General features: G+C 47.9%; 3 protein-coding genes and 1 long non-coding RNA gene across 7 annotated transcripts; 2 read left to right on the plus strand and 2 right to left on the minus strand.

Annotated features, from left to right (window-relative positions):
- The first annotated feature begins 44 nt into the window (after nt 1–44).
- Nucleotides 45–6,549, plus strand: MTCP1 (mature T cell proliferation 1). 2 transcript variants are annotated; one of them, XR_014784834.1, is made up of 6 exons: nt 45–136; nt 4,502–4,682; nt 4,811–4,981; nt 5,086–5,138; nt 5,237–5,437; nt 6,482–6,549. XR_014784834.1 is itself a non-coding variant. In XM_084813958.1 (4 exons), exons 1-3 carry the CDS (start codon nt 4,566–4,568, stop codon nt 5,131–5,133), a joined length of 336 nt encoding a protein of 111 aa, XP_084670084.1. In that variant the 5' UTR covers nt 4,476–4,565; the 3' UTR covers nt 5,134–5,138; nt 6,482–6,515. The 2 variants fall into 2 exon arrangements, 1 of the variants encoding a protein (XP_084670084.1); XM_084813958.1 differs by lacking the exons at nt 45–136; nt 5,237–5,437 and having other exon boundaries at nt 4,476–4,682; nt 6,482–6,515.
- On the minus strand, nt 1,922–3,695 carry LOC146338518 (uncharacterized). Its single transcript, XR_014784835.1, has 2 exons — nt 3,448–3,695; nt 1,922–2,971 (listed from the first exon to the last, which is right to left on the minus strand). It is a non-coding gene; the product is annotated as an uncharacterized LOC146338518 (long non-coding RNA).
- CMC4 (C-X9-C motif containing 4) lies at nt 6,466–19,192 on the plus strand. Of its 2 annotated transcripts, XM_084813959.1 has the most exons (3): nt 6,489–6,549; nt 9,529–9,670; nt 18,735–19,192. In XM_084813959.1, the coding sequence occupies exons 1-3, from the start codon at nt 6,492–6,494 to the stop codon at nt 18,832–18,834; spliced, it is 300 nt and encodes a 99-aa protein (XP_084670085.1). In that variant the 5' UTR covers nt 6,489–6,491; the 3' UTR covers nt 18,835–19,192. The 2 variants fall into 2 exon arrangements, with proteins under 2 accessions (XP_084670086.1, XP_084670085.1); XM_084813960.1 differs by lacking the exon at nt 18,735–19,192 and having other exon boundaries at nt 6,466–6,549; nt 9,529–10,739.
- Nucleotides 11,648–22,460, minus strand: FUNDC2 (FUN14 domain containing 2). 2 transcript variants are annotated; one of them, XR_014784833.1, is made up of 6 exons: nt 22,173–22,433; nt 17,811–17,958; nt 17,542–17,617; nt 15,806–15,943; nt 13,992–14,909; nt 11,652–13,148 (listed from the first exon to the last, which is right to left on the minus strand). XR_014784833.1 is itself a non-coding variant. In XM_084813957.1 (5 exons), exons 1-5 carry the CDS (start codon nt 22,315–22,317, stop codon nt 14,832–14,834), a joined length of 585 nt encoding a protein of 194 aa, XP_084670083.1. In that variant the 5' UTR covers nt 22,318–22,460; the 3' UTR covers nt 11,648–14,831. The 2 variants fall into 2 exon arrangements, 1 of the variants encoding a protein (XP_084670083.1); XM_084813957.1 differs by having other exon boundaries at nt 11,648–14,909; nt 22,173–22,460.
- Nucleotides 22,461–23,809: the final 1,349 nt, after the last annotated feature.

Genomic DNA, 23,809 nt, shown 5'->3' on the forward strand with positions numbered 1-23,809 from the left:
CGTGTCCGGAAGTGCTCGGCCAGGCCCCGACGAGAGCGTTCCTTGGTTCCGCTGGTGACGCTGGGCCAGGTCGGTTCCGCCCGGGGGAGGGGCGGGGGAGTTGGGCAGCGCTGCCTGCGTGTATCCAGCAAGTGGGGTGAGGGGGAAAAGACCCCTGGAGGAGGGGTGTGTGTGTGGGGAGAGGCCCTTTCTTGGCCGCCCGACGTGGGTTGGTTCTTCCCCAGGCGAGGGGGGAGTGGCTGGGAAGGAGAGAAGGAGGGTGGGTCTTTTCTCTGCGTGGAAACGAGGTTTGTTTGTTCACCCCCTACAGTGGGGATAGGGCTGGTCTGCTGCCATAGCGACTCCCCCAGGATATGGGGAGGGGGGAGAGGATATTGGGGGAGGCGCATCTCAGTCCCTTGCAGTTGCCCAGCAGGCAGAAATTCAACAGGCATAGCCTCCCCCTCTTTCTGTGCTAGGAGAGGCTGGACCTGTTGAGCTTCTGCCTGACACAAGCTGATAAGGCCCGGAGCTTCATTCAGGGGGTGGAGGCAGGGAGTGATGAACCTAATAAGGAAGTAGCAACCTGAAGAACGACAGAGAACTGGAAAGGGGGACATGGGTGAAGACACCATCTCTAGGCCGCTGCTGGATCAGGCAGGCTATCTCCACCACCAGTAGCTGTACGACAGGCAGAAACTCAACAAGTATTGCTTCTAGGAGGGAGCAGCAGTGCTAGGAAAGGATTTGTCTGTTGGATTTCTGTCTGTTGTGCATGTGTTAAGATCTAGGAGCCCTATCAGTGGAAACCCAACCAGGATGTTACCAGAAGGGCCTTTCTTCAGAGTCCTGGGCTTTTGTCCTGGCCTTGACAATGCACCGAATTTTCTTCTGTTATTACTGTTGCAACTTGTTTTAAGTTCAGTGAGCTTAACCTCACCAAGGATCTACAAACCCTTCTTCCCGATCTTAGACTGCTCGGCTTCCCCCAAACCATTAGATGTGTTGGACTACATTACCCGCAGGCAGCATGATCATTGGCCATGATGGTGTAGTCCAATGCATCTCAAGGGCACATGGCTGGGGAAGACTGGCTCAGAAAAAGACCTCCAAAATTTTGAAGGAATCTCAGGAGCTGGATGAGTCCATATCTCTCTGAGCCAGAAACTGCCACCTGTTTCTTACACTCGGTCAGGATTAGGAACAAGGCCACACACAAAAAGAGATCAGCCCAGTCATTTTGCACTTGTCAGGCTGGATGTTGACTTTGTGATTTAGGATAGCCTTGCAGGAAGGACTAGCAAAAGGGCAAGGGTTTCCTCTCCTTTTGTGTTGTACCTTTCAATATGCAATTGTTTTGATCTGAGTTCTAATAATCAACCACTGTATAGGTGCTACAAAGCCCTCTTGTAACAGTTGATTTTCAGTGCCTTTCAGAGTTCTTGACTGCCCTTCCATTGTCCCCAATCTCATCCCTGCTTCTTTTTTTTGTAAAATATCTCTTCGGGGGCTTCTATTTTTATTTTTTTTAATAATTGTGTGTGTGTATTGTCAAAAACACTCCTCTTTGCATGCTGGTAGATACCCTTAGGACCTGATCAATGGTAGTGTTGTGGGGAGAACTTCATTTGTCAAAAGCTAAGACTTGGGATAGCGACTCAAAAGCCAATCATGGTCATAACAGGTCAGGTAGTAATTTCCTGATTATTTCTTTAGCGTCTGGGCAGTGTGACACTGTGGTAACGGTGTCTCATACCCCAGTTCTGCTGCTGTCCATTTGTTGACTTTTGTTTCCTGCCTCCTAAGAAGAAAAGCTGGGGAAATGAGCCAGTGTTTCCAGTTCTGGAGGTGGCAGCCTACGTTACAGATATAGCGAACACCTGTAGGAGGGAGATGCAGCAGCGGAGATCACAGGACTGTGGTGCCTTTGGTACAGCTAACCACATTGGGCACCCGCTCTCCACAACTCCTTTGCTGTGCCCAAACAGGAAGTCTGTCATACTTTTGAGCCACATTCTCTTTTTGTAAGAAAATTGCTCTCGTCAGAGCCGACGATATTAATAGAATCTGTGGGGGATGATGTTGCAGTGATATAGGTTTAATGCTATGATTCTGAATGCGTGGATAGAAGACCTCTTGAGAAGGCCCAGTGCAGCTTGGAGAGAGACAGAAAACCCCCCAAGCAAAACAGACTGGGCAACGTTCTCCCCTCTGAGTCAAGCTCAAATGTAGACCCAAGGTGGGATAAGGGTGCTCTTGCTACTGAACGAAATTAGGAGTTTGAGCACCCCAATTGCATTTCAACTTGGTGGGGGGGCAGTGTGCGTGACATTTACTATTTGAATGCTCCTTTTTGTTTGGAAACCTATTGTGTAGCATTGTTAGTGCGCTCACTCTTGGTCTGTGTGCTTTGCACCCTGTACGGTCCATGGTATGCTTAGCAATTTGATCCCAAGCAGGCCTGTAGGATGCTGGAGAAATTCTCCTGGCCAGACCATTTCTGAAGAACGCCTCCTATCTTGATCCCACCCACCAGACCCCTGCTTCTTTTGCAGTGATCCGACTGCAGATACAACATACTCTTTTTCTCTCAGGAGTTGCCACCAAAGCAGTTAACCATATAGCCTCCCCTTCCTTTTCCTTATCTTTATACGCATAATGGCATGTGAACTTGATGTTCTAGCAGTTTACAGTGTCACCACTTAGGGCACAACCCTACGCGTGTTTAGACAGAAAAAAGTCCTACAATTCTCAGCATGCCCAGCCACAGTGGCTGGCTGAAGGAATCCTGGGAGTTGTAGGATTTTTTCTGTCTAAACATTCATAGGATTCTGCCCTTCATGGCTTAATTCACTGGGAAAGGAATGTTGTTTCTGCTGCACTTCAGAAAAACGCATACGTTTTGCTTCATAAAACTTACTTTCCTTCCATGCCTTTTCTTGCCCCTCCTCCAGGAATGTTTCTAGGCACGTTAAAGATTCAGGGCCCAAGCCTATAGGACATAAATCTGCATATGCTCATTTATATCTGTATAAGCAAATTCAGAAATAATTACTAGGTTTTATTTAAATTTCACAAGAGCCAAGCCAGCCAATTAATTGCTCCAGATCATCTCATTGCTCATCCAAAATATCTCAAATAATTATCTCAATTAATTTGCAGCCTGATCCAGATCATCCCAAACCAATGGAAAACATTTTTTTCTAAACTGAATTGCCATGCAGGGGAAGATGGGGTGTGTGTGTTGCAGCATGTGGGAACGAAAGAGTTAACCCTTCCCTTCCTAGCTGTAACCCCCCCCCCCTTGAAAATTGACCCCTGCATGGCAATTAAGCTGAGAAAAAACACACCTTCCATTGGACCAATGGACATTCAGGGCTGTGTGAAATAAATCCAGAGTCCTGAGAAATAGATTCAGTGCCAGGGCCCCATGGGCCTAGGCTAGTAACCCCCCTGCCCTCTTCTTACCTTAATGAAGGATACTTTTCCTGATCTGAGTTGTTCTAAATGTCTGTGCTTCCTCCAAGCTTCTGCTGTGGCCTGTGTGAAAGCAGAATGACAAAAGGATGGAATTCTATCTGCAGGGCACTATTCTTTTCCGTGTGTGGGTTTCCTTCGCCTCCTGTTCTCTCAGTGACCCCCCTTTTAATATTAGAAAGGACTGAGCTAAACGTTTGCACAAAGGAATTAGATCACCACATTGCCAATTCAGTTGTGAGACACCGGGAAGGAGGACAACAGGTTTTTCCTGCTTAAATAATCTTCTTCATGCTGTGCTAGTGAGCACTGCTCATCAATTTGATTGGAGTAGGGAATGGAAGGGGAGAAAAACATAGTGTAAACTTTGAGGGGAGGGGAGCGAGCCCATTTATCTCTTTTCCTTCCTATACTTTTGTGCTTCTACCTTTTCCAGTACTTAACAGTATTTTAAACAACACCAGAGGAGAGAACTGGCAGAAATATGTAAGTTGCTTCCAGATTTTTTGCAAGAAACAGACCATTCTTGGTTTTTTTCCCCTTCCTCCTGGAGGAGGCCACATTATATTAGGGGTGAGGAGATGGCCTGAAAGAAGAGAACCGAGAAACAAAAGACGTGACAGGAAAGCAAGCTGGTGGATGGGGTTGGCCCCAGTTAGTGGGCTAAGCTGTAAGTCATCTGCAGGCCATATTGAGTCCATAGACGGCTAGTTGCCAACCGCTGCACAACGAAAATCCTCAGATGTTTGCTGCCAACGTAGATGATGGCAGGGTCTTACTGAACAAGGGCCCCAATGCGCCAAGCCAAAGCTCATAATTCTGTAGCAGCTTTCATCCCCAGAAACTACTACATGTCTTTCAAATGGATCAGCTTCACCTTGAAAACCTCCTGAGACTACTGTGGCAGTCTTACATTTCCTAAATTCCTCCCTTCCCCTTTTTTTAAAATGCTTTTTACAGTGCAGGGAAACTGCACCCCACCCATCTCCCATGCTCAGTGTTGGCTCTTTGCAGGACTAACCGTTCATTCCGTGTCTTTGTTCAGAGACAAAGTGGGCCATGTGTAGGATGGGAGCCAAGGGAGGGCCTTCCTAGCAAGATAACAGGGCATGGCAGAAGGAGAGGAAGGTGCTGATGCCCGAGCTCCACCTGTCCGCCTCTGGGTGCGACGGACAGGCGTCTATTGTGATGAGAACCAGAAAACATGGCTGGTGGAATCCGAAGAGGCAAGTAAGAATATTCCCAGCACTCTTTCATTTTGATTACTTCAGTATTTTGGCTTTAGCCTTTTAGCAACTCTTTATGTTTCTCCCCCACCTTTTTTTTCTTTTGGCTACCTTGTGCTTCTCCCTAGGAGACAAGTACACTGAAAGCCCGGATCAGAAGAGTTCGGGTCCCCCTGGGTGAGGCAGTGCGTCCCAGCCGCCTCCCTGCATCCCAGCTGCCCCACATGTGGCAGCTTTCGGAGGGGCAGCAGTACCGGGACAGCAACTCCCGCATCTGGGGCATTGAACACCACTTGATGGTAGGTGGATTGCATCCCACGCTTGGCTGTGGATCATCCGAAAGCTGGCACAGACAATCCGGCATTTCCTCGGCTGTACTGAATGCTTCTTTTGTCTTCCGCAGATCATGGGAGTGGAGGAGCTGCTCCTAAAACTCCTGCCAAGTGATTAAATCTGGTGAGCGTCCTGACTCTGTCCTGCACCCCCATTTCTTCCTTGCTCCCACACTTTCACTCATGCTGATTCTTTAATACGCTGGTTTTTTTGTCTTTCAGGAGCTGTGACTCTAGGATTGTGTCCATGTCTTGAGTTTTTTTTTTATGTGGTAACTCCCAGCACTCAAATGCAGCTGCCTCTGAGGCGGAGTGTGGCAGGCAGCTCCCTTAACAGCCCCCGGCAGCACCACCCAAGAGCTTAGGACAGGCAGTAAAGAAGAGCGCCATGGCCGCCTGTTGAAATTACAGGGGGACATTTAGGTAGGCAGAATGGCATTCCCTCTCCCGTATCGGAAAGTCGGTCAGGATGCCGTGATGACCAGATGCTGGGAATCAGCAACGGGAGATGGCAATTGTCCCCCTGTGGCCTCTTTGTGGAGCTTCCCGGGAGCAACTGGGGGGCCAGCGACAGGATGCTGGTCAAGATGGGCTCTTGGTCTGGTCCAGCAAGGCAGTTCATATATTCTCATTGAGTTAAATGCCTCATGAAAAGGCTGTGCTGTTTAACAACCAAGGATGTTGCAAATTTGGGTTTGCCTGCTAATGTTGCAGCACCGCCAGAAGTTACATTCGTGTTGTGCAGGGCACTGACTCAGAGGGGAGAACCTGGCCCCCAACTGGCGTCTTCGATGCTTACCTTGGTGATCTCCTTTTTTCAGTGTCTTTGCGGGAGGCCGCCCAATCAATTTTCAAGGTTTCGCTGTTCAGACAGCTGCCTCCTCACAAAGGAATCTTTCTTCTCAATAAAGCTCACTAACAGCTGCTGTTCTTCGACAGATGCAACCCCCTTAAACGTGTTAGCTTTCTCCTGGGTCGGACAGACGTTTAAGACAGATGTTTTAAATAGGGAAAGCCATCAGAGAGGCCCTTGTGTTAGTCTAAAAGTGTCATTCCAAAACTGGTAGGTTTTGGAGGGTGAGGGTAGGAACCAAGTGGAAAACCCAAGGAAGAGGAGAGACTTTTCACTGTGCATGCCCTTCCTGCTGTTTCTCGGCTCTGTGCTGACTTCTGCTTGACAAACTTTGGGGGAGGCAAGAGGCAGGTGGCATCTGTGCTACACTAGCCCACTTTGGTGGGCAGAGGGATCTTTCCAGGTGGCTTTGAACCTGTGACAGTGGATAGATTTGAGAGTCCCCCACCCCTTGCTGGCTAGGAGAAGTGGTCTGTGGCAGGGGGTAGAGGGGATCCTTGAGACAATAGAAATCTGGGGGATGAAGCTTCTTTTGGCTGCAGGTGGGGTTGAGACCGCCTTGTGAGCTCGCTCCCCCAGTTCTTACCAGGGTCATCTTTTTCCTATTCTTTTAGTTCCCCAGCCATGGCTCAGAAAGACCCCTGCCAGAAACACGCCTGTCAAATCCAGAAATGCTTGCAAGGTATGCTGCGTCATTTGGCGTCTTTTGGCTTCATTTCATTTTAGTTACTGTTAAAACACATTTCTATCTTTTGCCCCTTTCCAGGTCTTCAAGGCACTTGATTAAAAAAAAAAAATGTTTAAAATCGCAAAAGTCAATAAAGACAAAACGGCAGTAAAACAAAATAATCCGAAGAGCAACCATTGGCGGGAATAAATTAAGTGTTGCAGCAAAATAAACAGAGCAAAAATGACGGCAGTTAGTGAATAGGATGGGCTTAGCCTGGGGCTCAAAAGATAATAACAATGGGATCGGTTGAATCTCCTGGTGAGGGGATTGCAAAGCTAGGGCACCACCAGAGAAAAAGGTTCACCCCTTCAGTAGCTACCCATATAACCTCTGAAGGTGGCAGCCCCTGGAGTAGGGTCTAGATCAGGGATGGAGAACGTGTGGCCCTTCAAATGTTGGACTGCAACTCCCATCATCCCCACCATCGGCTGGCCAGCTGGGGCTGATGGGAGTTGTGGTCAAGACACCTGGAGGGAGCCAGGTGGCCTACGCCTGGTCTACAACAGTGCAGCCTGCCTTCTTCCAGGGTCAGACTTTTCGTCCATCTTAGCCCAGTAATTGTCTACATTTCTGACTGGCAGTGGTGCCCCAGGGACTCGAGCAAAAGTGGATGCCAGGGACTGAACTGGGGGATCTTCTGCAGGAAAAGCATGTGCTTTACCACTGAGCCATGGTCCCTTCCCGCAAATCATTTTCCGCCTCGACTCATAAAAGGCAAGGCGTTATTCTGTCTTTGCCATCTTCTGTATTTGCCATCGAAATAGCAAGAGTGAACATCCCTCCTCCCATGCCGTTGTCTTTAAAACATGCTGACTTTGAAGTAAGTGTCTCTGAACTTAATGAGGCTTGCTTCTAAGTTTTAAGATTGTCAGCTAGCCTTTGTTCACAAGCACCGAGAGCCCACCCGCATCCGCTCCAAGCTAGTGGAGAATAACGTTTGTCAATTTTCAGCACTCTTCCCCCTCGGGAACCTACTGTAGCAATTTCAGTGCCCTGCAGATGGATAATTGTAAGGGAACCTTCTGAAGTCCTTATCTGGGTTTGCATGGAATGCTGTTGTCCTCTGAGCGGCCAGCTGGGAAAAGCTGCCTAACACTTTGCTCTGAGTTGCCAAAGGACCAGGAGATAGAGCTATAACATTTAATTCAAATGTAAGGTGAAAATTTATATTAACCTTCCATTGGAATCAGGAATACAGGCCTAACAGTTCTTGAAGTTACATGTTTAATAATTAGAAGGAAGAGCTAACGTGGAAAAGTCAGTGAAAAGACTTACTCTTTCTGTCCCGAAGCAGACAAAAATTGCAGATAGCCATGCTGATCTATTATTTAAAAAATAATTCCAAAGCAACAGTAGCATAATACCTTATATTTAATAGCCTCCCCACCACCCAGCAATCCTGATTAAGAGCACTGTGTTTTCCACTGGAGCCTTACTGTCCCTGTGACTCAGGGGCTTTAGAGTCTGTGATGCATGTATGATTGCATGGTAATTTTTATCGTGGCATTAAGAGAGAGCTAATTTTGCCTTTTATTATCTAAGCTCCCCAGTAGAGATAATATGTTCTGTGTGTCTCACTGTTTAGCTGACATCATTCCTGTGGCTACTGAAAATGTTGCAAAATGTGTGTTGTAGTTAAGTTGAGAACCCAGGATGCTTGCTCTTGACTTGTCTAGGGCTGATTCATTTAAAATGGTCAATGTCTTACTTTTGTGTATTTTAACCTGGTCACTGATTACAATAAGGAATGTGAACCAGCCTTCCCCAACTGGACTACAACTTCCATCACCCCCTCCCCAGTCAGCATGGCCAATGTTTGGAGAAGTCTGCTATGAACTATGATTAAGATTTCTGTTTCCCCACTACTTGCCTGCAGAGATCGCTGGGTGGGGCAGGGGGAGCATTAAAGTTTAACATCCCCCCCCCACCCAGTGATCTCTCCAGGCAAGTGTTGTGTGTGTGTCCTGGCCCCACACATCCACATGGCCCCTGAAGTGTTCTGCAACCACCAGTGTGGCCTTTCACCCAGAATAAGTTGCCTGCCCCTATTTTATTAGGACAAATTGAAATATCACCAACTAACAAGCAACCTTTTCCATTCTCCCAAACTCTTCTTCTGGGTGGATGCTCAGTAACAAAGGACCAGGAGGAAGAAAGATGGGGAAGCCCCATTGTTACAAACTGCACGCTTCCCCCTGTCCCCTCTGCTGTTCTCCCTTTCAGTTGTTTTAGTGAATGTCTGATCTGAAGAAGAGTTTGGGGAACTTAAAGTCTTGTTTATTACCTTGTGACACTTCAGTTGGTCCTTCTGAAAGTATTGCATTCCCATTGCTTTTGGATTCTTCCAAATTAATGTAGCTGATGGACAAGAAATGGAGATGGCACTGTAGCTCAGTGGTACAGCAGCTGCTTTGCGTGCAAGAGGTCCCAGGTTCAATCCCCAGCATATCCAGGTAAGGCTGGGGAAGAATCCTGCCTCAAACCCCGGAGATCCATTGCTGCCAATCAGTGTCGACAATACTGGGCTAAATGGACCGGTGGTCTGATTAAGTATAAGGCAGCTTCCTATGTTCCTTTTAGTATTATACCAGAATTTGGTCAAGGGCTCTTCTAAAATGTCCAGGAAGAGAGGGAAAACTGGGTTTCCCTCTGGACTGCTCTCACCTTGAGACTATCAGGTCTTGTATTTGAGGATTCATTTCTCTCATCCCACAAGGGGGTGATGTAGGGCAGGGATGTGAATAGCAAAGTCCTCTCTTTTGTGCAAGCATGAAACATAAGGAAGGGCTAGAGACAGGCATGGTGAGGGGAGCAGTCCAAGGTGACTGCATTCGTAAAACGTGGCTCACAATGCAGGAACCATAATTCACCCACCAGCTGTGCAGCTTGCTCACCATTTGTTCCATTTGCTGGTTTTTCTTCTTCTTCCAGCAAACAACTACTTGGAATCTAAATGTGAAGCCATCTTCCAGGAGATGAGAAGATGCTGTGCCCGCTATCCCAAGGGCAGATCTGTCTCTTGTTCAGGGTTTGCATCAGAGGAAAAGCAGAAGCAGATACCGCCTTCCAACAGGTTTTGCACCCCACACCTCTGAGGAAGCGTTAACTTCTGGGGGAGCGCAGGCCTTTCCTGCAAACTGCGTAGCTGCGCTATACCTCATCTGTACTGCTTGCATTCGAGAGCACTCCAAGATGCAAGCCAGCTCCTCTTCCAGAAAACAATAGCCCATCTGTTAAAGAGTAGAGCTGCTAGCGGTTCTATCAAAATGTGTCACTGCTGTAGCCTTATTGTGGATTAGATTGGACTAGAGTAACTTGGTGTGTTAATATTCAGTGTCATCTAAATCTATGGTCAAGAGTAGCAATATTCCAGGGCAAGGTGAAATCCAAGCAGCCTTTTTTTCCTGGAAGTTTGAGACAATCCTGTTAGACATGATATATAAATTAGTCCATTGTTAAGCTGTGGAAACTACTCCCACTACATTAGCACTTCCCAGTCTGTTCAGAAGTCCTCCTGCCTTTTGCTGTGCAGAAGTACAACAACATTTTGGTAACTGAAGTCTCAGAGCTCGGGGCTTCTCTTTTCAGCTGGGCAATAGTTAGGTTACCTGTGTGCCTCAGTTTCCTCGTCTGCAAAACAGGACAAAACCACCTATCCTTTGGACTGTAGATTTAGTAGCACTCAAATCCAATTGCACAACACTGATTTATGTGAATGCTGTTGTGGAAGCAGCTGAATTCAGGGATCGTTAATAGTGTGTGGTGTGACACCCCGCCCCCTTTGTCAAGCAATAGTCACTTTATGGGAAGCCAGAGTGGTAAAGGGGGTATTTTTAAAATCCCACCACTCTGTAACTTATGTGAGCAAAGCCCCATTTCAATGAATGGAATTGGAATGTGGTTGTAGCAGTCCCCACTCCCCCGTTTCAACCCTGCAAAACATATCACAGGGAATTTTGGGTATCCTTTACTACTATTGTGTTCAATCTAGTACCTCGTCAGTGTTGAAGTAATTTCAAGACCACTGCAATGTTCTGTGTGCATCATAGGCAAGTATCACCAAAGCCAGTGGAAGAATCTGTGCTAAGTCTTTTTAAACACCATGCTGCAAATAATAAAAAAAGTGATCTGGACAAGTGTTCAAAACTGCGTGATTATTAGGATATTCAGGCCACAAACGATCACATCTGCTTTGTCTTGTCTCTTTTAGGCTGCAAGCTTGTATATGCACCCTTTTAAGTAGACATGTAGTCTGTGCTGTGGACAGATGACTACTCATTTTATAGCGAGCTCCAGGTTACAGAGAACTGTTGTATCATAGTGGCTGACAGATTGAATGAGGGACTTCCTTGTTCGCAGCTCAGATTTCATGAATGAACTCAGAGGCCTAAGACAAACCACTTGCCCCTCTCCCATATGTACCTATTGTATTTTTATTCTTTCCTCCAAGGAGGTGTGCATGGTCAGCATTGTTAGAAAGATGGCGAGGGGGCCATAGCTTAGCAGTAGAGTGCCTACTTTGCTTGCAGATGGTCCCATGTTCAGTACCTGGCACTGAAGGTTTTTCTTTAAAACAATCACATTGTTTAGTGGCAAGAAAGACCTCTGCCTGAAGCTCTGGAGAGCCATTACCTGTCAAAGTAGACTACTGGGCTTGACAGACAACAATTCTGACTCCATATAAAATAGCTTCATGTGTACTGTTCAGGAATATGTCTTGGACTAAGGGACTGGGCTAACTTTAACATAAAATATATTTATTTGGAGCATTCTCTCTGTCCTGGATTTGTAGCAGGATATTGCAATAGCTGAAGTGGGAAGAGATATAAATTTGTTTCCAGACTTAGTCATATCATTAGTCCCATTGGTTTCAATAGGTCTATTCTAAGCATGACTAAATCTGGAATCAATCCAGTGTCAGCAACTGCAAAGATGTACAGGCCTAAATCACTAGGTTTGCCTGTTGCTTTGTGACATCTCTTTTCAGTGTTTGCTTCACTTCTTCCAGGCTTAACTGCAGATGATGGGAGTAAACATCACATTGACGAGAAACTCAGCAAAAAATGTTTATTTTAAAATCTCACTTCACACAAACATTTAAATACAATATAAAAAAAATTGTAAAAACGTTCTTTTCCTCTAAGCTGAGGTGCAGACGGCTCCTGGGCTTTGAATTCATCTTTGCAATTCCCATCCCACCCCACTTACAATTAAAAGTGGCCTTAATTTCTCAGTCATGTGCGATTGTCACTTCAATACCTTCCCTGAAACTGCTTTAAGAAGTCTCATCTTTAAGCATTTCCTACTTTTTGCCAAGAAGTCTCACACACACACACCCTTTCTGGTTTCCAAACCTTATTTCAGCTCCCTCTGGTGGCCACTTAACACAGTGGCTATTTTAAGCATCTGTCATTAATACAATCAGATCCTGCTACAGTCCTTTGGATTAAGATTAGCAAAACAGAGCTGGGATTGTCAGCAGCTGAGAAGCATAGGAGGAGGCCCCCCGGTAGCAACTTGCTTATTCCTTAGACCAGCCTTCCCCAATCTGGTGCCCTCCAGATGTGCTGAATTACAACTCCCATCACCCCTACCCATTGGCCATGCTTTGGGGGGAGAGAAGAATGAACACAGTCTACCCTTGTTCACATCTGTGCTCATGCACACAGTTTATGTCCTCTTGGGAATGGGACATTTTCCTTGGAGGGGAATTTAGCAGAGGGGAGCTTCTGCAACAACACCTATTAGCTTCTGAATCTTATTTCTGGTGTACAGGAATTCTTCCCCAAGGGACATTTTAGTAACTCCAAATCTTTCCCCACTTCATATGACTGAGCACACAGCCCGATTGGGCAGACACTACAAACACTGCTCCTACCATACCCAAGTCTGCATAAAGGAAAGGCCCGTCTTGTTGCAGACACAGCTGCAAGGAGTCAGGAATCCCATTTTCCCCAAGGATTAAAAGTCCTTGTCAGTATCACTTGCGGGAAAAGGGCCGTGCCTCAGTAGCAGAGCTCATGCTATGTGCACAGAAGTCCCGCATTCAGTCCCTGGCATCTCCACGTAAAAGGCTCTGCAGCAGAACAGCGGGCAAAGGCCCTCATCCAAGACCATGGAAAGCCACTGCCAGTTAAGAGGTGAAGATGGAGCAGTAGCCTGATATGCTACGGCAGGTTCACGTGGCATCTCCCAGTTCTTGATGGTAGCCAACGGTAAGACCGGTCAGTACAATTCTAGACAAACCAAGGGCAAGACAGGCAGCACAGGAACGGTCCAGCATACAAACTTGAGCAGCACGACATGGGCTCACCTTCTAGCTTACCGATGTCCAGGGACTACAGCATGATCAGGGGCTAAATACTGTAGAGCAGGTTCTTTCGCAGCAGATGCTAAAGGCCAAGGAAAGGCTGTAAGGGCAGCCACCACCATCCTTCGCTTTGGCTAGGGACGCACAACAAAAGCCAGCGAAGTCCTTGCCCTAGGCAGAGGCAATAAGCAAGGCTGACCAGCATTCCAGAACTCTTGGGCCTTGCTTCACGACGACTCCTCTGGGTGACAAGGGGAAGGAATATGAGCCAGTCAGTATTGAGCAGGTGGCCCAGGCTGACTTCTCAGACGACACACTAAAGGAGAAGACCCCCTTGGCTTTAGCAAGGGATAGGTAAACAGATCATTTATATCATGCTTTTCTTTCACCATGGAACTCACACAGCATACAAAGAATTCCCAGGTCATCTCCCATCCAAGCACTGACCAGATGCAGACTTGCTTAGCTTCAGCACTGCTGCTGCTGCATCACGCGCCCACGTCAGCCTTCCCCAACCTGGTGCTGTCCAGGGGGGTCAGATCACAACTCCTATTGTTGCCAGCCAGCCAGGCTGGATGGGGATGATGGGAGTTGTAGCCCAACACATCTGGAAGGCGCCAGGTTGGGGGAAGGCTGTTATAAGTGAACAGATTTATTGTGGCATAAGCTTCCATGGTTACCTCGGAGCTCTAGTCTGTGAGACCTTGTGCCATAGCATACTAGCTTGGTTTATAATGTGCTAAAAGAACTTCCTCGCTTTAAAGATGCACACTATAACTGATTAACACAGTTACCCCTCAGAGGAGAAAGCAGGGACTGCAAGAGAACACACACACAAAACTTCAGCCTTCTGCAGGTGCCGGGGCTGAGTTTAAATTGCAGCCTTCTGCCCAACATGCAACTCTTGCAGAGAGAAGCCCACCCAGAGCACCTGGCATAGAGCGACAGACCCTACCTAGCTCCCTCTCCACACACCCCAGGGAGCCGCAGTTCCATACAAGACAAAGGTGGAAGCTCCGGGAGCGGAACACACAACTTCCATTGCCATTATTGAATAACAGTAGTGACCAAGACTGGCATTCACCTAAAAAGCTTGCCAACTCCAGCCAGTTATTTCATAGCCATCCTGCCACCGAAAGTTTTGCTCGAACCCATCAATGCTGTAGGGCTGTGACTGTCGCGTGTGAGAAAAACAAATCCTTGGAGAGGTGGGATTTTCAAGGTTTTCAGGCCTCCTTCAGCAGGAGATGACAGCAGAGAATCCCATGTGGCAGTCAGAGTTTCCACAGATCATTCCAGCTCTGTGATTCCAGCAAGAGGTATAAATAACAGCTCAGGAGAGGCCAAAAGGGTCTGTTATTTCTCTAGCCCTGGCTTTGCTAGGAAGCAGTACACACAGCCTGCTCAAGGAAGAACAAGCCAATTCTAGACACCAGTTATTTCAGGACATGCCCTGGCACACCCACGCCCTACTCTGTGGAGCTTCTGTGCTCAATTCAGTTGGAAGCATGGCCTGTACTCCTGCCACCCAAGGAGGGATACAAACACAATGAGAAGGTGCATACAAGGAGAGAGGGGCGTACTACTGTAGTATTCTGTGAAGGTCATCCCGCTGGAAAAGAAGCCGGGGGGAATTCTACAAAAACCCTACATCTCGGGCAGGGATAGAACATAGCCTGGCAGCAGCCCAGCTTTCAGACTCATCCTACTTGCACCCTGCACCAGCCCATCAAATGAAAAAAGGGAAGAGCAGAAGGAACTAGTGGCAGTGTTTCTGGAGGCCATGATGCATGTACAAAGAGGAAGACAGGTCAGGAGAGAGGACATTCCTGCAGGCATGTCAGCCAATGAAGGAAACCAACGATAACTGAGCAGGAGATGGCAGCAACACAGGGAAGGGCAAAGCACGTGGACCTGGTGGCTCCTAAGAGGCCATGCCGAGCAGGAACCCTCCAACAAAACCTCCGGTCAGGAGTACATTCTTCTTCAGAAAGGAGATGACCTGGGCAGAGAAAGGAGAGGCTTAGAACGGCTGACCTCAGGTACTCAGTAGTTCTGCTCTGCCAAATACATGCACACGACATAAGCACCCACATCAGTTCTCTCCCAGACTTCCACAACCTGTGACTCACCAAGATGAGTGCAGCCTACCAGATATGTACTGCAGCTGCCTTGATGCCTGACAAAACAACATCTCCCTGTTTCTGCAATCCCAAGAAGACAGGCAACGCATGAGTCCCAGTTCAGTGGGCCACCGGTTGTGCAGGTCTACTCTATAGCACCTGACCAAACCCTTTAGCAAGAGTGCAACGGCTCCCTCTGGAATCTGGCAAAAATTTGTCAACTGTAGATGAAATCTAGGCTCCTCTCTGGACGAAGTGGCTCCCCTTCAGCCCACCATATTGATTTTGTTAGGGCCACACTTGGCACTCCTGGCCCAAGCCAAGCCACCAAACACAGGCCACCCCCGCCCCCAAATCAGGCTGCTACTGCCTCCCATGGCCCCTGCCCTGCCACCAGTCACTTACAGCCTCCCACACACCCTAGCAACTGAGTTTACCTGCTCCTGGTAGCAGCATCTTAAAGAGGGAGATGAGGAGGCCAAAGTAGGATGGCAGTGGGAACTGAATTGGGCAGGCAGTGGGTGGGCGACTACTGTACTCATTTTACCACCTCTCCCAATCCACCGCCCCAGGCAAGAGACTCGCCAAGCCTCAATACAGGGCTGGCCCTGACACTTGGCAAGCCAACCCAGATCTACCTCGCTTGCTCTCTCCCACTTCCCCTTCATTCAGTGCTTTGTGTTTCCTCCTCTCTACGGCACAGCTGTCACCAAGCCAGTTTTTCCCAGTCAAGGTTCTGCAGCACGTCTGTAGCAGGCTAGCCCAGTGATCTCACCTCGTCCACTTTGTTCTTCACCTCTGGTGCCAGCTGAGTGGTGGGGCTACTGCGAAACTTCAGCTGCTCCTTGGCTTTGCTCACATCCCGTTCAACCATCTGCCAGTCAATTTTGATGTATCCTGTGTGATTGGCAATCTGGAGGAGGGAAAGGTTTCCTGAAGCAAAGCCCTGCACGTGTCTAGCTAAAACCAAGTCTTCCTGGGCAGCTTGCTCACTTCTCCCACTCCAATCACATCACTACATAGCAGCTCATGCAGCAGCCCAGGAGAGCTACCCCTCAGGTGCAGTTTAGGCGAAAGCAGTGAAAGTATAACATCATTTGGAGTCATGGAGGAAGCAGCAACCTGGGCGTAGACTTCAATGGCTTGCCTTAATGGGTACAGGACACATTCTACTCCCTAGCAAGAAGATTGCTAATCTCACACAAAGAACAGAGATTGAAGGGATTTGTTGCTCACCAGAAATCCTAGAATGGATTTCAGGTTGAACCAAATGAATATGACCAATACCAGCATTGTCCACACAGGCAGAATTTAAAATAGAGCAACTGTTCCTGTTATGTTGATATAAGATTAGCTAGAGATTGGTTTTGCCTGTGACTGATGATCATGCCCCTTCCAACCCTACTATTCTATAATTCTATGCGTGGCTGTTGATGCTGAATATTTTCTAAAGTGGCAACCACAGAGCCTCTATCATATCAGAGTCTATATCGTAAGAATGTAAAAAGGGGAAAGATTGAGGAATTCTTTAACAAGCCAAGTGGGAAGCAAAGAGCCTTGGTAGCTTCTCTTTTGACAGGGGCCCTGAGCCTTTAACAGATTCATGACAGGCAGGTATCAACATTTGATGTATTTCCCCCTGGCCCGGCCCGCCCCCCAACCCTACACAAGCACCTCCATGCTGGAGAAAACTTCACCTACAGCATTTCACCCTGTCATATAGCTGTTTGATTTATTACCTTTTTATTCAACCCTTCCTTCCAAGGAGCTTAGGGCAGCATACATGGTTTTCCATCCTCCCCATTTTATCCTTACAACAACTCTGTAAGGTAGGTTTAGCTGAAAGTGTAATGGATCCAAGGTCACCCAGCAAACTTCATGGCACAGTGTGGATTTGAACCCTGGTCTCCCTCACCCTAGTCCAACGCTCACCATGTATGCTCCATGTATGTATAAGCCTCTGTCTGGGCTGTTAAATGGACCAGAGCCTCCATCTTTAACAGGGGTGAAGAACCTGTGGCCCTCCATATGTTGTTGCGCTACAACTTCCATCATCACGGATTACTGGCTGTGCTGGATGGGGCTGATGGGAGCTGGAGGCCATCATCATCTGGATGGCTACAGGTTCCCCACCCCTAATCTATAAGGACAAGGGCGTCCCATGGCCTAAGAGCATGTCATAGCACGAGATCCAGCAATCTGGAGTTGCAGCAATTCCTAACTTGATGCTGCCACTGCCAAGAATATATTAAAGCTCTAACAAGAGCTGCATTGCAAGGGTGTGACAAAGAAAAAAGTTCCAGACTGAGTCTGCTGCACAGCCAACCTGCTGCAGTCAGCAAGAGGCCCAGGTTGGGGTTGCATGGTGGATGCTGCCCAAACAGCCCATTAAGCCGTCCCTCGTGCGAGGAATATGAGCCATGACTGCATGCCCCTTGCTGAAGTAAGACAGCCAAGATGCCCCACTCCGCTGGCAACCACTCCCAGGCCCAGGGGAGGCAAATAACCAACCTGAAGCAGGAAGAAGCCACCGCCCACTGCAGTCGCTGCAAGTTTCCCAACCTTCTGGAAGATGAAGCCGGTGCACCTGCAAATCAAAATGGGGGGATGAAGGAGAAGGGACACTAACTGCACAGAAGCACTTAACAGGCAGCTCTGCCTGCAGTAAGGAAAATGGAAGTTCGAAGCCCACAGACTGTGACACCCTGGGGTTGACTGATTTCCCTGCCCTCCCACCTCCCCTCCAATACAAACACAACCTGTATGCAGCACTGCCTCACCATCCAGTGGCACCTCCAATTGCCAGCTGGGTTGCTACGCTGTACTTCTCCGCACTGGATCCTGACCTGGGCCCGAACAGCTTGCGCCACCATGACCGGTTCTTTGTGTACTCAGCCAGGTCCAGCACATCATCACTGCTTTCCTGTACTGCAAATCAATATGAAGGCATGAGCAAGGAAGACGGTAAAGGCCATGACTGAACATCTCTCCCATTAAAGGCCTGTCTGCTCACCAATTCTTACCTTTAGCAGTGAGAGAGAGGAGATGAAAGCTTGCTTCTGGAATTTAAACATCAGTAATACAGCAACCCCAAAGAGGGGCGGGAAACACAAAGCCACCCAGCAGAACCTTACATTCATAATCTTTGTGTCTGCGTGTGTGTGTTTCCCCTACCATACAGATAACAAAAATAATGGTAACACATTAAATCTTTAAATGCCATTCTTATCCTTTGCTACTACAGCTGAACATCTCTGCATTGGCAGATCTTTAAACTGCTTTGCATTATATTTTATCCAATAAATATAAAGATGTCATCTGAAGATGCCTTATACTGAGCCAGACCACAGGTCAATCATGGCCAGTATTTTCCACACTAACTGAGAGTAGTTCTCCAAGACCTCAGGTCAATATCTCTCCCAGCCCTATGATCCAAGACCCTTTTCACTGGGAGATACTAGGGACTGAACATGGGACCATCTACATGCAAAGTATAAGCTGCACTAACAGGCACTTTAAATTTCTAATGTGTGTGTTTCTGATTCAGTTAAACACTTAGTATTATTATTAATAATCATAATCATAACCAACAACAAAGCTGCTTAAAAATGTATTAAGTGCTAATTATGACAAAGTGAAATAGAGACTAAGACCAGAACATCAGGTCTGATCTGACTTTGGTCTGATCTTGTTTTCTTTCACAGAAAATGTTTTAGCCCAGCACATCTTCACACTGGGGAACCAGAAAGAGACAGAGGAGATGGCCTATGTGTTCACTTGGCAAGCTGCAGAAGACACAGCTGATCCCTAAGAGCACTGACGGCATACTTGAAGGCTGACATCTTTTCAGAAAGGCCAGGTGCTGTGCAACTGATACTCAGGATCCAGTTATGTCAGAAACCCAGTTCATACATACAGCTGAATCACTTCAGGCTGCAGGTGGGGATGGACATGTCTGAATGGTCTGCATGAACAAAGTTTCCCTGAATACAGAAAAATAGCACACTGGGGAGAAAGCTAATCTAAAGTTGCTTTCCTACATGCAGGAAAGTGCAATTCACAGACAGTATCCCATCAGGTAACCTTCCCACCCAAAACTTAAGTTGATGGAGTCCAGCAAAAAGTTTCACTACTTGATTCTGCAGAATGTATACTGTATTGTTAAAAATTGTTTTCTCTTAATTTATTCTTAGCCTCCTCAAGCTAACAATTAAGCTACATTTTTTAGCTGAAAGGCAGGATACACATTATCTTAATAAATAATACACATACCTGACCTTTATGTATACCAGAAAGAGTGCAATAAGAGAAACTAGTTCTTAGAAGTACCAACAACAAAAACGCAGCCCAATGTGTTTTGGAGCAGTAGGCTCCAACCTCAGGGGCTATCTTATACATCTAAATTCTGAAAACTGCCTAAAACAGCTTACAGAAATAGTCATGATCTTTCGTGCACCGTCAGGGAAACCCATCAGTTTTCACATCTTGAACATATAAAATTTCCCCTGAAGAAGGAGCCTACTGTTCTGAAATATGTTGAGGGCTGCAATAAATTGTAATTGTTAGCACTTTTGAGAATTTCTCTTCTGGTTTGGGTGCCTCCATTTTGGATGGGAATGATGAGAATTGTATTCCAACACATCTGGGGAGCACCAGGTTGGAGGAGTCTGTAGAACCAGGTGGGACTGGAAACAGAGGAGACACTATGTTGTCCAAGGAATTCTACCTTCAATGGCCTTTAAGCATGCCACAGGACAGTGTGGGCTTCTCCTTGGCCAAGGAAGGGAATAAGAGCTGCCAACCAAAACAGTCTTCTCTTTCCCCACTCCCGTTTGAAGACTGTTTCCCTTAAATCATCTTTCCAAGGCACACCCTTGTAACGTTAGAAAGACAACACATGCACACACATGCCTACTTTGAATAAAAATAATGCAAAACAGGAAGAAATGCTTGAATCCTAAAAGAGGAATGCCTGGGCAAGCCGTATCATCTGAGTCGAAAGCCCTTTCCACTCACTGCAGATGTAGGTGTGTACCCACTATGAACAGAAATGTATTCACCCTTATTTTTTACTTCACATACTCCATGGATGCGCGTAGCACCACATACATATAGGTGAAATTATCTGCAGGCATAGATCTGGTGGCTCATCTCTTGTCAACACAAGACTCAAATTAACTCTCCAAAGCAGAGTAGGCAACCTAGTGCTCATTAGACTTCTGAACTACAACTCCTTACCAGTGGCTATGCTAGCTCAGGCTGATGGGAGTTGTAATCCAAAACAGCTGGAGGGCACCAGGTTGCCTACCCCTGCTTCCAAAGAATGAGGCTTTTGGACAATAGTCCTGACAGTGTATGTCAACTGCTTCTGCTTCTTCTCTTCTTCCAAAATACTCTTCCAACATCACTTTTTTACACTGTAAGCCTGAAGTCAGGGTCCTACCATTTTTAATCATCATTATACAACAGCCAGCATCTTTAGACACTTTGAAAATAAAATGTAACAATGAAGCATGGATTCACATGTGGGCGAGCATTTTTTAATTGGGAGATCCAACTGCATGGGACTCCATTTCCACAGAAGACTTGCTGTTTTCCAGAAGGTGGGAAAGCAAAGTAGTTGCATTTAGTTAGTTAATAATACCTTTTTATTCATCACTGTTCCGCCCAAGCCAGTTAACAGGGCACAAGGCCTAGTGGATGAAGGCGCTCGTCCCAAACACCAAAGAACCCTGGCAGCAGAGTGCCATCACCACCACCCCAACTTTCCTCTTTCAGTTCCAGCATGGCAACAAGGGGTAAACTTGCACTGTTCTGCTGTTTTAGCAATTGGCCTTTGCTGATTTGTTTTTATTTTGTAAGTGCCACTGTGCACCCAGAGCTCTCAGTTCAGGGCAAGTTTATTAGTATAAGACTGCAATCCTCCACACAGTTACCCAGGAGTAAAGCCCCACTGGACACAGTAAGGGCTACTTCCGAGTAGCCATGCTCTGTAAAATCGCAATCCCATGTACAAATTACACAGGCATAACAACACTGAATTCAGTGGGACTTACTTCTGAGTAAACAGGAACAGCCACTATGGGGTAGTGTTTGAGAGTCAGACCAGGACAGGGGAGGCCCAGATTTCAATCCCCATTCAGTCATGAAGCTCAGTGGGGAATCTTGGGCCTATCACCACATCTCTCGGCCAAACCTACCTCCTAGGGTTGCTGTGAGGACAAAACGGCTGCAAGAAGAACCTGCAGGAAAAAGCTGTGCACTTTGAGGTCCTTGGAACCTTCCCTACTCAGCCTTGGACCAACTATGCATGCACGTGTGCGCACACGCTCTCGATAACTAACCTACCTCAAAGGGTTGTTGTCAGAATAAAACAGGGAGAGGGAGAAACTGTGTGAGCCGAGGTCCTTGTATCCCACCATGCAGCACTGATGCCAACTCCATTACCTCGAACCAGTCACTCTCTCACACACTCATGACCTAACCTATCTAAGGTTAATAACAATAATAATAATAATAATAATAAACTAATAACAACATAATAACATAAGGTTGTTATGATTAAAAAATGGGCGGGAGGGGTAGAACCCTGGAGGAAAGCCAGGTTGTAAATGGGATAAACAAACATACACACATGAAGTGGGGGCTGTTAAAGAGACCTTCCCCAACCTGGTCCCCCGCCCCGACTGCGTTGGTCTACAACTCCCAGCATCCCCAAGCAGGGATGCTGGGAGCTGTAGTCCATCCAAGAGGGGGTCGCCAGGTTCCCTGCAGTCCATCCAAGAGGGGGTCGCCACATTCCCCCCCAATGTGTTGGTCTACAACTCCCAGCATCCCCAAGCGGGGATGCTGGGAGCTGTAGTCCATCCAAGAGGGGGTCGCCACATCCCCCCCCGAATGTGTTGGACTACAACTCCCAGCATCCCCAAGCAGGGATGCTGGGAGTTATAGTCCAAGAGGGGGGTCGCTAGGTTGGGGAAGGCTGCATGGGGGGGCGCGGGGAGGCAGCGAGGAGCCGTTTTTAGCGCGGGGGCGGGGGGGCAGTGACTGACAGAACTCCCCCCCCCGCTTCGACGACCGGGGTGACGTCACTCCAACGGCCTCCCTTGGAGAGGGGGCGGGGGAATTATGACGCTCCTCACCCGGCATGATGGCGGCGGCCTTGCGCTGCTGCTGCGCCCGCTTCTCGCGCTTGGCCTCCTGCTCCAGGCGGACGACGGAGGAACACGAGTGAGCGCCGCTCGCCCGCGGCGGTGGCTCTTCTAGCTCCGCCCCCTGCTCCTCCATGCAGTGAGTAGACGCCCCCCGCCCCCTGCTGCCGCCGCCGCGCGCATGCGTGCTCCGAGGCGGGGGGGGGGAAGGAGCGGAAGAAACCGCGAAACGCAGCGTCACACAGAGGCGCTTCCCCCGAAACGCCCGCCGGGCAGGTGACGCGCAGGCGCCCTGGGAGGGGCGGCGGCTGATGGTTTATCACCTAGGAAACCGCCACCCCGGGAGGGCGGGGCTTAGACGGGTGGCCCGGAGAATCGTGTCCCCGCCCACTGTTTGTCGTCGTAGGAGCTAGGCCCCGCCCCGCCCAAGCCGAGGGCGGAACCCAAGGGCGTGGCTGGGAGGCGCCTTTGGAACAGCGGGGGCTGGTGGCTCCAATTTCAGCGGGGCCGTGCATCCGCGCCGGGCTTCAGTCGGAACCAGACAGAACTGTAATCCAAGCTGCTGATCCCATCTTGGGGATTGGGTTTAGCACCTTGGATAGCGCCTTTAGAGTTCTGACTGAGACCCAGAGTGGATTCACGGCCCCGCTGAAATCCGAGCCACCAGCCTCCCCTGCTTTGAAGGTTGCCCCAGCTCACGCCCGCGCAGCCCCATCAGGCAGGCGGCTAGTAGGGTTCCCAGGATTCTAACCTCATAGAGACCGCCTCTGAGCATGGGCAGAGGGTTTTAAAAAGCCAGCAACACAAGCCTACCGTGCCACTGAGCATGTGCAGACTTCTAACAAACACCTAATATCATTTTCGTGGTGCTTTTTAAGATAATCGAAGTCTGCATGATCCCTCTCTCACACACAGCTGTCCTTTAGAGGCAGTGCCTCTGAGACTGTGCAGAGGTTTACACACTTAGTGCCTTTGCACATATATAGTGTTTTTAAGCCCAAAAGTCTCTGAACATGTGGACCCCCCCTTTTCTTAAGGAAACCAGCCTTTTGTTAGGGAGGGCAACTCCACCCACATCCAAATAATGGATCACAGTCATGTTACCCAATAAGACCATAAAAGACAAAGAGACCTGTATCATCTTAAAAAATAATGTATTGCAGCATGATTGTATTTGAGTGTCCTGACCTGTGCATTACTGTTCTGGAAAACAGGCAGGGTAGTGAAATTCTAGCTGGTTAGGAATCCTAATTATTAATCTGATTTTAGGATAAGGTCCAGTTAGTTCAAGGGACACAGTGGATTGTATACTGGATCACTTAGTTAAACACACAGAGAGAGCTTCAGACAACAACTGCTTTTATTAATTAACAGCAGACAACACCTTTTAGCTATGAGCCTTCAGTGCAAAACAAAATATGAAAAGGCTTCTAAGTTTGCCTGTCCCTCTACCCACTCCCCCCCAGGCAGGGGTCCTGTGCCTTTAACCATCTGTCTGACATGCTGGAACTTAGCATGGAAACTTTCCCCCTTAATGGTCATGCTAGGACCACCCTCATCCTGTGAAATTTGAAAATGTCTACATGTCAGGCAACTGTTTGAGCCATAGGAACCCTGCTAGAAGAGAA

Source organism: Heloderma suspectum, chromosome 9 (assembly GCF_057233095.1).
Source record: "Heloderma suspectum isolate Gila_16-S chromosome 9, 16-S_ref, whole genome shotgun sequence".
Lineage (NCBI taxonomy): Eukaryota > Metazoa > Chordata > Lepidosauria > Squamata > Helodermatidae > Heloderma > Heloderma suspectum.